General features: G+C 35.4%; 1 protein-coding gene across 3 annotated transcripts in view; it reads left to right on the top strand.

Moving 5' to 3' along the window:
- LOC123528918 (aminomethyltransferase, mitochondrial-like) overlaps positions 1 to 16,955 on the top strand; it is a 51,769-nt gene that overhangs the window by 8,277 nt on the left and 26,537 nt on the right. For all 3 annotated transcript variants that reach the window (XM_053521500.1, XM_053521501.1, XM_053521502.1), the window contains exons 5-8: positions 259 to 337; positions 2,871 to 3,016; positions 5,067 to 5,256; positions 5,977 to 6,093. In XM_053521500.1, coding sequence (XP_053377475.1) covers positions 259 to 337; positions 2,871 to 3,016; positions 5,067 to 5,256; positions 5,977 to 6,093 — 532 coding nt within the window. The remainder of the gene's footprint in view (positions 1 to 258; positions 338 to 2,870; positions 3,017 to 5,066; positions 5,257 to 5,976; positions 6,094 to 16,955) is intronic.

The following is a 16,955-nucleotide window of genomic DNA, read 5'->3' as shown; positions in this document are numbered from 1 at the left end:
AATATTTTGACCCCATTCTTCAATCAATTTTTCGAATAGTCGAGCACGCTGTCATCAGACAGCTCTTGTTCAATTTTTCTCAGTTTATTGTTTTATTTGTTGTAGAGGCCCTGCTTAATTTTCTGTTTATATAATTCCAGTGCATGTTTTTTCATTAGATGAGTCATGGTTGATGTATAGTGTACACGTACATTGCTTTTGCCAGTTGCATTTACAAACATTTGTTAGTTTAGTAAAACTAGTTGTGTTCCATTTTAGAATCAAGCAGAAAATTTGAGGTGTAAAGGACTTGATGTGGAAGTTGATGTAATCTGCAATGGATTGTTAGCTCTACAGGGTAAAATATTTCACCATACATTTGAACAAGTGCATGGAATTACTGTCTAAAAATTAAATAGACAGAGGTACTGCACCTTGTGAAAGAATTTTTCTTTTTAATAAGTTTCCAGCTTTGGTTTCCGAAAATATTTTTCAACAGAGAGATTTTAAAGAAAGACAACCAAAGATTTTGATATAACACTTTTTGGAGGTCACCATTTTCTGTCGAAAATTAAACAGAGGAATTTCTGATTGTTATTATTTCTAGATATTTCCATCTGTCTGTGCATCTGTTCTTCTGTATGTCTGCATTTAGCTAAATGTCCACGCACATTCACAAAAATCTAAGCCTGATTTGAATGAAACTTTACAAAAGTAATTGGAATGAAGACTAGTTGTGCAGATCATCTTCCTGTCTTGCTTGAATGTTTTTTTCACTAAGTTTTTATAAATAAAAACTGAATTGCACTGTTAATAATTTTCAATATGTTTCTGTGTAATAAATTAACATTTAGCTACATATGTTCTGTTTTTCCCAAAATGCATAGGGAGACATTTAAAAACAACAACAAAAAAACAAACATATAATTTTCCTCTGCTTGCCTGAAATCAAGTAAGTCAGTTTTGGCAACCATTTTATAATTGAAAAATGATTAAAAAGAAAAGTAAATATATAGAAGAATGATAGCAGATTGTTTGCTGGGTACAGCTTAGAAAGCTTAGAAGACAATCATTTTGGACCATACCATTATTCTCTTTCATGATGGTATAAAAAAAATCACACTGATAGGTATTGTGCTATTTTTTTTACTTGTCAAATGTGCATACATTATACGCTCTCTACATTTGATATTACAATATTTGGCCCAACTTCCGTGCCATCCATATTTTTTACGGAAAGAAATTTTGGTTAAGTGTCTAAATATCATTATTAGTATTGTAAGTCACACGTTGTTCGTATCTGTGGCTCAGTGGTTACAGCACATGGCTCGTATGTGGGAAATCGCTGGTTCAAGCCTATAAGCGAGAACCTTTTTATTTTTCATTTTTAATTGTTTATATGATTTATATGTCTCCAATGACAGCAGTACCGACACTGCAAGAGAAACTGAATGATGAATTTAGCTAGTTGTAATTTTATTTATGAAATTTGTAACTGTGAATAAAAAATAACATAAATATATATAAAAATGGGAAATAATAAAGAGATAAATATAAAATAAAAAAAAACTACTTATGAAAATACAACAAAAGAAATATTGGATAAAAATGTACAAGTACAAATTGTTTGTTGAAATTTGTGGGGAAAAAACACAGACACTGAACAGTTTCGATCTTACGACCTTGAGGTTTCAAGCTATTGATGATGACCACTGAGCTATCTTGACTTGCGTACATCAATATACATGCTTTAAACATAAACCACTTTAATTGCTGGTTACTTTCCGTATACTATACAGAATGTACCGAAAATCAACCAAAGATTAAAATTTTCTGTGCACCGCCCATGTAATCAATATGCATTTGATAAAAAAGAACAATATGACAGCTTGCATGTTGAACATGTGAGAGATTTTAGGTGCTACTGTAGGGATGTTGTTTTATTCATGACTGACACCTTTTATTACCACAAGCCATAATGGCTTCAGCACTGTGAAGAAATTGACCCTAGGTAACCACACACTGTGATGACTTCTTCACATGGAATAAATTGGCCCCAGATGATTTATTCCTCACCTGAAGAATCTGACCCTACAAAATCATCATCTTGATGACTGCATCGAGTGGGAAATAACCTCAGATAACCATAAACTTTGATAGCTTCCTCATATGGAAGATTTTGATCTGAGATAACCACAGACCTTGATGGCTTCCTCATATGGAAAAAATTGACCCTAAATAGCCACAAAATTTATGTCTTCCTTACATAATTGACCTTGGATAGGTCCAAGTCTTGATGATTTCTTTTCATGAAAAAATTGACCTAAGAAAATCATATAACTTGACTGTTTCCCAACATGGAATAATTTGACCGTAGATAACCGCAAACCTTGATGGTTTTCTCATATGGAAGAATTTTGACCCTGGATAACTGTAAACCTTGATGCCTTTCGCAGAGAAGAAATTGACTCTTGATAACCATAAATATTGAAAGCTTTCTCATGGAAGAAATTGACCCTTGATAACCACTGACATTGATAGCCTCCTCATGGAAGAAATTGACCCTTGATAACCACAAACATTGATAGCCTTCTCATGGAAGAAATTGACCCTTGATAACCACAAACATTGATAGCTTCCTCATGGAAGAGATTGACTGTAGATAACCTTGATTGCTTCCTCACATGGAAGAATTCCCCTCTTGATAACGACAAACCATGATGTCTCCCTTGCTTGCAAGAATATGACCCTAGATAACCACACACCTCGTTGGCTTCCTCATATGGAAGAAAACGACCATAATAGATAACCCTAAAACAATTGCTTCCGCAAAGGGCAGGTACTGTTTTTGTTGGCATAAATATTGGTGACAGTAGATTAATTTTTTTCAGGTCCAGCAATGGTAAAAGTTCTACAGCCAGGTTTAGACTTTGATCTCAGTGAATTACCCTTCATGACAACTAAGTCAGCATCAGTATATGGTATAAATGATTGCCGTGTGACAAGATGCGGTTACACTGGGGAAGATGGTGTAGAGGTGTGTATAATGTACCAACATAGGTTGGAGAAAAGTGAATTCCAAAACTACACACAATTTTAGAAATACTGTCAAAATATCCAGATATCTATTAGATGCAAATGAAAAAGTCGAAACTGTATCGCAATTAAAAAGAAATACTAAGCTTTCGGTAATATTAAAATTTATGAAGAAAAATACATATCTCATAGGGATCTACCTCTTTGTTATGGGTCTTTCAGTTTCTTAAATACATCTCAAACAGACTATTAGAAAATTAAAAAACTAGGTAATTGACCACCTTCAAGAAGAAGTCATCACGTAACATATCTGGTTTAGAAAATACAAATTCGTCATGAAATTGTCTTACAGTTTTGGGTTACTCTTTAGAATTTTTAATTTCCTAACAAACCTGTAACATACTTCAGGAAATGGACAAAACCACAACTGTGACAATATCGATTAAAATTTGCATTGTGTAAGTTTATGTCTCCAGAAGGGACCTCTGTGACTGAGGGGTTAAGTTTGATGACTTTGAGTCACTTGCCCTTAGCTGATGTGGGTATGAAGCCTCAGTTTGGATGTAGAATTCTTCATGTGATAGAACCATCCAGCTGGCTTACAGAAGGTTGATTGTTCTTCCAAGGTGCCTGCCAGTGCCAGAAACAGGCACCCTGAGACCTTGCTCCAACATCAAAAGCTAGAAAAGTTGCCATAAGAGGTATCTGTGTCAGTGTGACACAAAACTTAAGAAAAAAAAACATTTACTATGTCATAGTGACATTTCCCTTGCAAGACACCAAGCTCAAATGTGAAGGTGCACTCGGGCCCTGAAATTCTTTTTAAGGTCATATCTTAAAGTGGAATTATGCGCATCAAGTCAAAATCCAGCTGAAAGAGATGCGTGTGTAAAAAGGGTGGAGGAAATTATAGCTTTTAACCCAATATACCAAACTTCCTGTTACAAGTACGAAATAATAACTTTCCAAATATGACTTTCTATTTTGACTGGGGCTGTCTTTTTAAGAAACTACAAACTGCAGTCAGGAGTTGCTTCCCTTCAACTTCAGAAATCTCTGCCTATAAGTAAGGGAAACAGTAAGATGCGTAGAAGAGTGCAGAAAAGATTTTTTTCGGTCGATTTCTTCATTTCTAAAGTATCAGCTTCAAATACTTATGCGGCATTAACGTTAATTTAACACATTTAAATGCAAAGCAACCGGAAATTGCTTTTATAAAACATTCACCAAAAACAATATGTGCAGTAAGATGCACATAATGCCACTTTAAGTTCAAGGTCATAGAGCTCGTAAGTCCTGATGTCTTGTCTTGGTTATATTTTTATGCAACTGAGCATTTAAATAATACCAGTGTGCATTTTCCTTTTTATACGCCTGCCTCTGAAAGAGCAGGGCATATTATGTGAACAGCCGTAGCGGGCGGGTGTCCAAAGCATGTCCAGTCTCAAGTCAAACAGTTTTCATCCGATCTTCACCAAACTTGCTGACAATGTTTGTGGGCATAATATCTCAGCCAAGTTCGATGACCACCCAAATGGCCCCAGGCACTCTTGGATTTTGGCCCTTGAATTACTCTAAAAACTGCGAATTAGATTTGTCTGCACTATAAATCAAACAGTTTTCATACGATCTTCACTAAACTTGCTGACAATGTTTGTGGGCATAATATCTCGGCCAAGTTCGATAACCACCCAAATCGCCTGTAGCCCTCTTGTATTATAGCCCTTGAATTGCACGAAAAACTGCCAATTTAGCCTTGTCTTCTCTCTAAGTCGAACAGTTTTCATCCGATCTTCACCAAACTTGTTGACAATGTTTGTTGGCATAATATCTCGGCCAAGTTCGATAACCACCCAAATCGCCTTGGGCACTCTCGGATTATGGCCCTTGAATTAGGCCACGTTCGATGACGGGCATATTTTATGACAGTCTGGCACTCTTGTTGTGGATTGACTTAAAAAAGAAATCCAGGAAATTTTAGCCTGCCATGAATATTAATGATTTTGCAGTATGTACTCACTTCAGTTGTTTTACATTTAATTTTGTTACAGATATCAGTAGCTTCCGGGAGAGCAGCAGAACTAGCGCAACATTTGTTAAACTCTAGTAAAGATGTAGATTGTAGGCTAACTGGCCTTGGGGCACGTGACAGTTTGAGGTTGGAGGCGGGGCTTTGTCTGTATGGTAATGATATTGATGAAACCACTACACCCATTGAAGCAACTCTGGCTTGGACAATAGGTAATGTTTATTTTGAAAACTTTAAGTGTAAATCATGTACCTGTATATACAATAACTGTTGTATATTCTTTCTGCAGCATCTGACTTTACCTTTGGGGGTCTCCATGTCCTAGTGGTTATGGCCGCTGACTTTGAATCACTTGCCCTTCAGTGATGTGGATTCAAGCCTCCCTCAAAGGTTTGAATTCTTCATGTGAGGAAGCATCCAAACTGGCTTACGGTAGGTTAGTGGTTCTACCCAGGTTGCCTGCCTGTCAAACCTGGAAAGTCAGCACATGACCTTTGATTGTGTCGGTGAGACATTAAACCCAACAACAACAACAAAAAAACAACAACTTTACCTTGACATGTTGCCAAAAGTTTTGAAATATGCCAGTCTGTTAACCTATTTAGATGTTGACTTTGCAAGATTATTATGATATACATCATGTATATATATTTCATATTGTTTTAAGGTTAAGCTATAGTTCCTGGTGATGAAATAATGCACGGAGGAGCACCTTTGGTCTTCCTCCACCATCAAAGCTGGAAAGTCACCATATGACATATAATTGTGTCGGTGTGACGTTAAACCCAACAAAATAATTAAAATAAATAAATGTACAGCTAAGCTAAACTTGATAAATTCACTACTACATTTGGCTTTAGTCGGGCTTTTAAATGCTGATGTAATCGGACTGATTGTCTTGATATAAATACACATGATACATTTAATTGTAGGCAAGAGAAGAAAAGAGGAAGGAGGTTTTCCAGGTGCTGATATAATTCTGAAACAGATTAAAGAAAAACCAAAACAACGAAGGGTTGGTTTCACTTCTACAGGCCCTCCTGCCAGAGGTAATAGAGTTTATAATTTAACTATTTGAAGAATAAGGAGGGCTGTTGTAATCACCCTGGTATTGCTGCTGCATTCAAGTTAAAATTTGATGGCAGGCTTTCCAATATTATTCTGTCTTCATAACTACTGCTCTTGTTATCTTCAAATCTTACATAATGTTTGGTGTTTGTTAGATGCAGACATCATATGTTTAAGGTTCACGTACCTTAATGGACGATCAAATCTGTGAACAGATCCTTTGGAAGCATAGAACACAATCAAGCAACTTACTAACAGACTTGGTTTCATTGGGTGTTCATGAGAGTTAATGAAATGTGCAATACCCGTCACACCTAGCCTGGGAATCCAGTCTGACAATTTCTAACATTTTTACTACCTGCAAATTGACAGCCTGGGGAAACCTGTTTACCGACTGCAGCACCACCTATATTTCACCCGAAATATCGTGGGCTGAGCGCGAATCTATTGTAACTGTATATAAATAAAGAACAAGATACAATAGTTTCGCACTCAGCCCTCGATATGCGGGTGTTTGATAAAGAACGATAACTTCTGAAAGCAATAATACATAGCTAAAAATAGAAACGGAATTCTCACGGAAAAGACAGATCAGAATTGTTTACCTCCGAAGGTTTCCGAGCATTTCCGGGCCTTAGAGAAATACCAGTTTGTACCTCCTATAGCTTTTTTCAGCAAGTTGTAACAACTTTCAAAAATGTCAATATAAACTTAAATTTGCGTCATAGCTATCTAGATGTTATATAAGTGCAGACCTATTGATCTACGAAAATTGCTGAATTTTCAGCAGCATTGCCTCGTTTTCATTTCAAACAAGCGCAGATATGATCACAATAGAAAATCGATAATCAGTAGTGACATGGAAACTCCTTCAGATTTCCCCAGGCGTTGATAATATCAGAAACTCGATGCATGCCAATTAACTCTAATTAGCGCAAATTAAGTGGGACCTTTAATGCATAGATATTAGTTATGATTTCTTCTGACAAAGTACAAATATTATCAAGGGCTTCCCATTCTAGTCACACCCCCTAGCACCTGCTAAATGGAAATTGTATTGCAGTAAATAATGACTGTTCACCATTATCCCAAAGGACCAGAAAACATAATACTGAGTCCAAGTACTACAAGATCTTGTAATAGTGTTACTTAAAGTGTTAGGGCAAGCTTCTCAGTTTCAATATTTGAGCCACGCCGTGAGAAAACCAACATGGTGGGTTTGCGACCAGCATGGATCCAGACCAGCCTGCGCATCCAATGTAAATCCCATGTTAAATATATTTGCAAACCACAGATATGGTGTCAATGGTCAAGGTCATCGTTTAGGGATAAATGGTAAAAGCCACTGAAAAGTCAGAACTTTGTAATTTATTGTTGCTTTTAAAAATAACTCACTCTGATGTATCACATGACAGGTAGTCCATGTTACTTTGACTCCTCACTGTTTTTTAGTACATCTTCAGCTCACAATATATCCCATGTCCCTCCTGCACACACAAAGAACAATTTAAAAAAAAAATTATTGCATTGACAGTCTTATACCATTTTTATTAGCTCACCTGTCACATAGTGACAAGGTGAGCTTTTGTGATCACCCGTCGTCAGTCTGTGCGTCCGTCCGTCAACAATTTCTTGTCTGCACGATAGTGGTTTCATTTATAATTTTATTTTAACCAAACTTGCACACAACTTGTATCACCATAAGATCTCGGTTCCTTTCTTGAACTGGCCAGATCCCATTATGGGTTCCAGAGTTATGACCCCTGAAAGGGCCAGAATTTGTTATTTTGAGCTTGTCTGCACAATAGCAGCTTTATTTATGATTTGATTTTTACCAAACTTGCACACAACTTGTATCACCATAAGATCTTGGTTCCTTTCTGGAACTGGTCAGATTCCAATATGGGTTCCAGAGTTATGGCCCCTGAAAAGCCCAAAATTAGCTATTTTGACCTTGTCTGCACAATAGCAGCTTTATTTATGATTTGATTTTTACCAAACTTGCACACAACTTGTATCACCATAAGATCTTGGTTCCATTCTTGAACCAGCCAGATCCCATAATGGGTTCCAGAGTTATGGCCCCTGAAAGGGCCAAAATTGGCTATTTTGATCTTGTCTGCACAATAGCAGCTTCATTTATGATTTGATTTTAACCAAACTTGCACACAACTTGTGTCACCATAAGATCTCTATTCTTTTTTATACGCCCGCAGGGACGTATTATGTTATCGTCTCGGTGTCTGTCTGTCTGTCTGTGTGTTGGTTAGCAATTTCCCTTCTGCTCTGTAACTTTTGAACCCTTTGATGGATTTCAGAGAAACCTGACACAAATGTTCACTCATTGAAAGGATGTGCAGAGCGCATGTTTCAGATGGCTAAATTCAATGTCAAGGTCACACTTAGGGGTCAAAGGTCATGTGACTTTGTTTTATGTGAATATTGCTCTGCATTTGCGTTGCATTGCAGTGCTCTTGTTTTTATTTGGCAGATCCTTCTTTTGTTTGCTTACAATATTTTTTTTATTACTTCCCTTTTATGTTACTATAAATAGCTTATTTAGTAACTTTTTTATTATTGGCCATAGGGAAAAACAGACCACTTTTCTGTGGTACATCATGGATGGTACCTCCAACTTTTAGGTGTATTTTGACATATCTGTACCTTGTAAGATTTTTTCTTTTTGTTTTTGGTTAAAGCAATGGTACTCAGGTGAGCGATATAGGGCCATCATGGCCCTCTTGTTTCTGTATTGGTAAGCATTTTCTATAGTCGAGTGTACTGGCCTTCTGACAGCCCTTGTTACATTTGACAGTCACCTCAAACAGTACTAGGAAAGGAAGTTTTTACAGAATTCACCATTTCTATATGTCTTTCAGTTTCTTACCAGCATTAAGAAACGTCTCCCCTGTTTAAATAGTTTGTTTCTCTTTTTGTTGGGGATACATGTGAAAAGTTTCATTGTAATTGAGGCAGCACTATATAAAAAAAACTTGTTTAATCTGAAAAAATTATCTACAGTGTTATTCACGTATTAAAATTTTGATGTGCAATAGAAGGACTTCAGCTGTACTTACCATACCTGAATAATATGATCTCAATAATATCATCTCAATAATATCGAATTGTGAGTTGTGTATTTTTATTGGTGTTTTATATGTTGGTATCATGCCGTTTTGAAATATATTAAATGTTTGTATTTGCTTGACTTACGGCCATTATCATAGGAAGCAGTTAGGAAGCAGTTAACTGTCTATTGTAAATATCTACTTAATCAATTAGTCTATTTGTCTATTTTTTGCATAGCAGCTGGAAATAGACCTGTCAAAAAGGTATTTTTAGATTTGTTATACAAGACATGTACATACAATTTTTGTCATTTCACAAAAAAATTCACATTTTTTCCATGAATTAAAAAAGAATAGTGCAGCAGTTTTTCATAGGTGCCCACCTGTTCCAGAGATATTGCATGGGATGCTCTCAGGGTCTTTGTCCACCATTCTAAATAAAAACTTTGCCATAATTATGATAAATTGTGTTGGTGTACCTTAAAACCCAACAAAACAAGCACAGGGGTGCAACTGTTGTGTGCATCAAAGTCTGTTGTTTCATGACAACCAAAAAAGAAATTGATTATCTCCCTTTAGATTATGAAACTAAACTGACTAATTAATATCTTTTCATTTAATGATAATCATTGTTTGATATTCTGATATTTACAACTTTCACGTGGAGTGCTATGTATAGTTGATTATGGAGTAATCTTGAATAAAATCCATCTTAATATATAATCATTAGTGTAACTGCTGACATTGCAGCCCATAAGTTTCTCAAACAAGACATGAAAAATAATTACTTGCTAAATAAAGAGAAACAGCTACTTAATTACTTAAATTAGTTATGTGCGTGCACATGCATCACTGCAGTGTTTATTATTTATGTGGATTGTTAAAAACATGCTGACTATTGCAACTAATTTTTTTTATCATTTTGAAGAAATAATGTACCAGACCTTGCATTATGTTTATTTTTATGTCATCTGTTTACTCAATGAGTTGACTTCTTGGCCTTCTGCAGAGACATCTTTGTGATCACTTTGGGGAATCACTTGATCAAAATAATCTCGAAACCAAAATAAATTTATTAATAATATGGAATAATAATGAAGCAACTTTTGCTGTAAATTTAAAATATAGCCTATCATATGGCAACATAGATGTATCCTAAAACTACTTAGATTTCAATCACAATCACCTTCTAATTATCTGGAACACTTCAAGAAACTGAGACTTCTTAATTTCCTTATTGTTTGTAATTACAGGTAATCTATCATTGTTGCCAACTACATATTAAGTTAACAATTTTCATTAGTCATATGTTAGGCTATGTTTAAATTTCATATCTTATCATGATAGGAAATTAATTCATGTTCTTCAAAATATAACTTCGGTTTAGAGATTATTTTGATCATGTGATTCCCCACAGTGTGTGATGTGCACTTGAGTCTGCTGGAGGAGTCACCCATTTTGGTCATCATTGGTGACTATGATTAAGCTTACAAAAAAGAATGAAAAGTTTTTGGCAATTGACTCTTATCTGCAATTTCTTTTGATGTGTTATAAGGAAGTCTAATTAATCTTTACCTCAAAGAAGTCTGAAAGACTAAGCCATAAAATCTTGTAAAAATGTATTAAGGAGGTAGGTTACCTTGTTACCAGGGTAAATTCAAATTAGTTGAACCGCAGTGATTTTTTGTATTTCGTGTAATTTAATGTTTTAACTGCTACAATCTCAGTTCCGTTTATCTCTGTCCCTTCAAGTACAATTTTTATCCAGGTTTGAAATACATGACCCTCTAAAGGTATTTTATATAGAAAGAAGAAGGAAAATACGGATATTTAACACTTTTCAGTGTATTTTGGTTTCATTGTTATCCGTAGAAGTCTGCATAATTAATAGTTTTACTAGTATGCGCATTAGCTTTCTAATAAAAGCTTAAAATGTATATGTCGCGGGCTCGTGTTTCCATGGTAACGCATTTTCTTTCATTTTTTAAAAAATTATGTATGAAAACGGGTTTTTCGACGACTTCAGTGCCATTCTGTTATTGACCAACATGGAATATTTGGGTAATATGATTTTTCTTAAATTTTAGAGTAACCATGGCAACAGAGATGTTTAAAATAGCTTATATGTTGCTTTTTATCGTAATTTCTTATAAAAAAAATATTATATAAAATTATCTTTCTTGTTAATGTAGCTTTAAAACATCTTATTTCTAACGTCAGTAATATTTTCATATGAATTGCAGTTAATTTAACAAATTTCACAGCTTAAAATACTTACAGCAGTGCCCGTCGTCTGACATTTTTATTGAAAATCGTTCTGCATGCTGCTATTATTCTCATGGATATTGTTGAAATGAAAATAAAAAACCCAAGCTGTGTTCCTTAAATAGACCAGTGTCAACGCTTTTGAATTTTACAATTAGACATATAGGTCACGGCTTCGTTTCCATGGTAACATCAATTTAATTCAAGACACCACAATTTTATACTGAAATTTGAACAATTTTAGAGCTTAGTTTTAGTATTTAAGTAACAAATTATCAACGGAAACTGGGAAATAGGTATAACAAATCAAACTGCCCAATTTTTATTTGTAAATGACCGTAATAAGTTACCTTTCAGCCAACTATATTCCCAATCACATCAGTTACCATCATCCATTTTCTTACATTCCGCATAACATTTCAATATAATTACATAAAAGAAGCAAAATATTGATCATTTTTCAGAGCAAAAGACTAATAAAAAGTATTTCAGCAAATAGTGGCTGTTTAAAAATAATTCAAATAAAGAAAAAGCACAGAATAACGTACTTTCAAAATAAAAGCTATTAATTTTGCGCGGTAACTGACACGTAACGTCATGACGCCAATGACGTCATTTTAAGGCAACAATGTTTTGAAGCGTTTCTGCGGCAATTCATTCATTATTTCTGCATTATTAAACCATTAAACATAAGATCGGAGGCAGGTTCAAGATTAACTTCCAGAAGAAATGATATACAAACACATTTAGTTTGTGGTAAACGTCGTCGTAAATCATCACGTTAGCTTCCGGTTGGACATGCGTACTTACAAATATCAAGGTAACCTACCTCCTTAATTAATTAAAACATGTAGCATTGTTGAAGCTTATACTTATTACAATTTTAGTCTTGGAACATTAGCTGTTATGTGGAAATCGGGGGTACTGAAGGGTTAACCTAACACTAACCCTAACAGTGTTATAATCTTTGGATTGTCACTGGATGGTTCATATCTCAAAAAGTTCTTGACCTAGAGTCATCAAACATGATTGTTATTCAGTGCAGGAAGTTGTGCACCAGGGCTTTAATTTGGATCTCATACAGCCAGACCAGAGTTATGGCCCTTTACTTAGTCAAAAATATGCATAAAAAGGGCTTAAGTTTGTGTCCCATGTATCTCAAAAAGTATTTGACCCAGTGTTATGAAACATTTCAGTAATATTTTTCAGCATGTGCACCTGAGGTTTTATTAGAGATATCACACAGCCAGATCAGGGTTAATGACCTTGTCATAGTCAAAAATATGCTTTAAAAGGCATAAATGTTGTATAGCACATTTGTTTTAGAGGTATAACACACATTGACAGGAACAGGCCGTAGTCAAAAAATTGTTTGCGGTAACGCGACCCAGTTCTTTGTGTGGGTAGGTAGGTAGGGAATTTTTTTTTGCATATAGTCGTATAGGGGAAAAAATCGTCTGACTGGCTAGGAAAAAAAGTTGGGTCGCAGCGATTTTCATGGGTAGATCATGTTACCGCAAACAAATGTATTTTAATGATAGCCTAGATGAATAGGATGAGATGTCATTTATTACCTTTAATTGATTACATTAACGCTTCAGCTGCTAAATACATGTAAATAAATGAATGAAACTTTCTATGTATGCAATAAAACCTGTATTAAGAACACCATACCTTGTTATTTCCTTTCTGTTTAAGAGTTTCTTAGTAAATGAATTTCTCAAGAGCTAAACCTCTGTATATTAAAGTGAAAGAGTACAGATATTTTTTACATATATTTGTTTTTGTTTTTTTTTTTTTTTTGTTGTTTTTTTTTCAGAGGTTTTGAGCCAAGAACTCCATTATACATTTTACATTTTTACATGTGTACTTACAAAATTAAATGATTTTGCAGTATATTATGGTAAGGATGTGGTCATTTACCTCTGCCAATAAATTATGTAAGTTGCAGTTATTTCAGGTGTCACTAAGATAGATTTTACTTTATTGATTACTGATTGTGTAAGCTGGAGTTCTGTCTGTTATTACTGGGAGATCCAGATCAAGTGTACACCTACAAAACAAGTTCAAAGTGTTATGAAAAAGCATACTTGTTCCACCCTGCTATACCCTTCGTAGCAGTAAGCTATTCGTTGTGTGTGGTTGTTCGCCAACAACAGATTTTATAGTTGGTTCTTCCGCTGTAGTTAACACACTAACATCTGATATTGAATTATTTGCGAGCCGTCTGTCTTTCCCATGTGTTATCTCACAATTGTGTTTCATCAAAAGGCTAGAGTGAGCTGGCATATAGCATCTCTGTTGTCAATGATGCAAAAGATATATGGATGGACTTTTATCAGTTCTCAAAGTACGGGACATGATTGGTATACATGTAGCTTTAAAAAAGTTACTCAAAATCTCGTAACACAATCAAGATTATGTTATGTTAAAAAGTTTTCGAACGCTTCTCCAGTGACTTGCTAGCTTCTGCATCAATAATGGGATCAGCACTGCTACTTTTCCTTCCATACTCTAGCACCTGTTTCTTTCCAAATTGGTCAACAAGAGCAACCAGTTTTTCACTACTCCATTCACCAAGATCCTCTGTAGACAGAAGTGACAAAAGCCTCATGCCTGAGCACTCAAAAGCATAGATGATATTGCTGCCTTTGGCAGGCAAAGTGTCATTCAATTTCCATACTAAACTGTCAAAAAAATCTCTCTCAGAGTGTAGATATTTCTCTGCCACTTTGACACTATGTGGTTGCCTTTGACCATCAGTATGTTTTCAGGTCTTATCTGTTAGTAAGTGGCCCCATGTGGTTCTGGGACGATCTGTGTATGAAAAGAATTGGAACCACTGCCTTACCCTTGCATGATCGTAAGAGGCGACTAATAGGGTCTCAACACTTGGTTTTGCAGTAACTCTGTGATTCCAGCAGGTATGCAAATTTTTATACCATACCTCATGTTTTTATTTCGATGTAAATGAGATGTGGAACCAAAATTTGTAGTCCTGTTTGGCGCCATATAACCTATACTGTGTTGGTGCGCCGTAAAACCCAAATAAATAAATAAACTATTAGTGAGTTGTTCAAGGTATGTCTGGTGAGCTAGTTTTCTTTCAGGCATATGTTGTTTTAAGTTTCTTAAACACTGCTTCACTGACACTTTGACCATAGATACATTCAAATTAGATTTCTGGAACCAGTCAAAGTTCTATGCAGCATATCCATTTATTGGCTCACCTGAAGAATGCTCAGGTGAGTTTTTGTGATCGCTCGATGTCCGGCGTCTGTCTGTCGTCTGTCAACATTTAGCTTGTGTATCAATAGAGGCTGTATTTTCCAACTAATCTTCATGAAATTTTGTTAGCATGATAACCTTGATGAAATCTAGGCCAAGTTCGAAAATGGGTCATCTGCATACATGCCATAATTTTTCAGAACGTTTCCGGGATTCTGAGTTAAAATTTCTGGGATTTTTACCTTTTGTCCGGGACATACACCGTCACATTGGTATTCATCTGTTTCATGCAAAAATATCATAATATACATGTAGTTTCCCGAGACTAAACATTGTTCACTCGCTTGTATTAATTTGCGGCAAATGTCGTCTAGCTTTCTAAGGGAGGTAAATACATGTATACGGGTAATACATCTATAGTTCGACACGTGAATTTATTGCGTTCCCGAGGTGAACAGAATTAGGAGACTTACTATATACGAAGAATCAACCTGGTCATCGTGATTTAGATTCTTGCTAATTTGGTATCATTCTAAAGCTTAAACATTTATCTAATAATTAAATGAATCCTTAAAGGAATAAAATAAATCTTGTAGATAAAATCGACAATATAAAATATTTGGAGTCTGGTCAATTTTCATGGGTCGGTCGGCAAAGGCATTCAGCATTTTAATTTAAAATATGTGTGACAATCGATCTAGATCTTAAATAATTACAACCTTTTAAAATAATTATCGTTTAATTGACCGTTTTCAATAATCTCTTCCATAAAGGCTACATGTAGCTTTACCGCCAACGTGCTCAAAACAAAGTGATTTACGACTAATTTAACTATCATAAAACAGTTATTGATTGCATAATCCTGTCAGTTCTTAATCAGGGTCATCATAATAACTGACTGTAACTTAATCAGTGTCATCAAAAGATCGTCGCGTGATCAAAGCAGGCTTAATCAACACGTGTCCCGCTCACCCGCTCGAGGGCATAAAGTGATTAGGAATAAACAATGTGACAACGGGGACTGTTTATTGTGTAAAATTTAACAAATTATAGACAAAAACAAGTTTTTTGGGGGATTGTTTTCATTTGTTCCTGTATTTTTATTTTTCCGGGACATTTTAAGACTGTCTGGGACACCGGGACGAGTATGTAATTTCCGGGACAATCCCGGACAATCGGGACGTATCACATGTATGGTCATCTGGGGTCAAAAACTAGGTCACTAGGTCAATTCAAAGAAAAACCTTGTGTATGCAATAGCGGCTGTATTTTCAATTGATCTTCATGAATTTTGGTCAGAATGATTACCTTGATGAAATCTAGGCCAGGTTTGAATATGGGTCATCTGGTTTCAAAAACTAGGTCACTAGGTCAAATCAAAGAAAAACCTTGTGTATGCGATAGAGGCTGTATTTTTCAATTGATCTTCATGAATTTTGGTCAGAATGATTACCTTGATGAAATCTAGGCCAAGTTTGAAAATGGGTCATCTGGGGTCAAAAATTAGGTCACTAGGTCAAATCAAAGAAAAACCTTGTGTATGCGATAGAGGCTGTATTTTTCAATTGATCTTCATGAATTTTGGTCAGAATGATTACCTTGATGAAATCTAGGCCAAGTTTGAAAATGGGTCATCTGGGGTCAAAAACTAGGTCACTAGGTCAAATCAAAGAAAAACCTTGTGTATGCGATAGAGGCTGTATTTTTCAATTGATCTTCATGAATTTTGGTCAGAATAATTACCTTGATGAAATTTAGGCCAAGTTTGAAAATGGGTCATCTGGGGTCAAAAACTAGGTCACTAGGTCAAATCAAAGAAAAACCTTGTGTATGCGATAGAGGCTGTATTTTTCAATTGATCTTCATGAATTTTGGTCAGAATGATTGCCTTGATAAAATTTAGGTCAAGGTTGAATATGGGTCATCTTGGATCAAAAACTGGGTCACTAGGTCTTATCAAAGAAAAAGCTTGTGTATGCAATAGAGACTGCATTTTACACCGAATCTTCATGAAATTGTCTGGATGAAATCTAGGTCAAATTTAAATATGGGTCATCTGGGGTCAAAAACTAGGTCACCCGGTCAAATTAAAGAAAAACCTTGTGTAGGCAATAGGGGCTGCATATTACACTGGATATTTATAAAATTTAGTCAGAATGATTGCCTTGATGAAATCCAGGATTATCAATATGGGTCATCTGGGATCAAAAGCTAGGTCACTAGGTCAAATCAAAGAAAAACTTTGTGTATGCCATAGAGGCTGTATTTTTCAATTGATCTTC

Source organism: Mercenaria mercenaria, chromosome 13 (assembly GCF_021730395.1).
Source record: "Mercenaria mercenaria strain notata chromosome 13, MADL_Memer_1, whole genome shotgun sequence".
Taxonomy (NCBI): Eukaryota; Metazoa; Mollusca; class Bivalvia; order Venerida; family Veneridae; genus Mercenaria; species Mercenaria mercenaria.
This window is presented reverse-complemented; position numbering and strand designations above follow the sequence as displayed.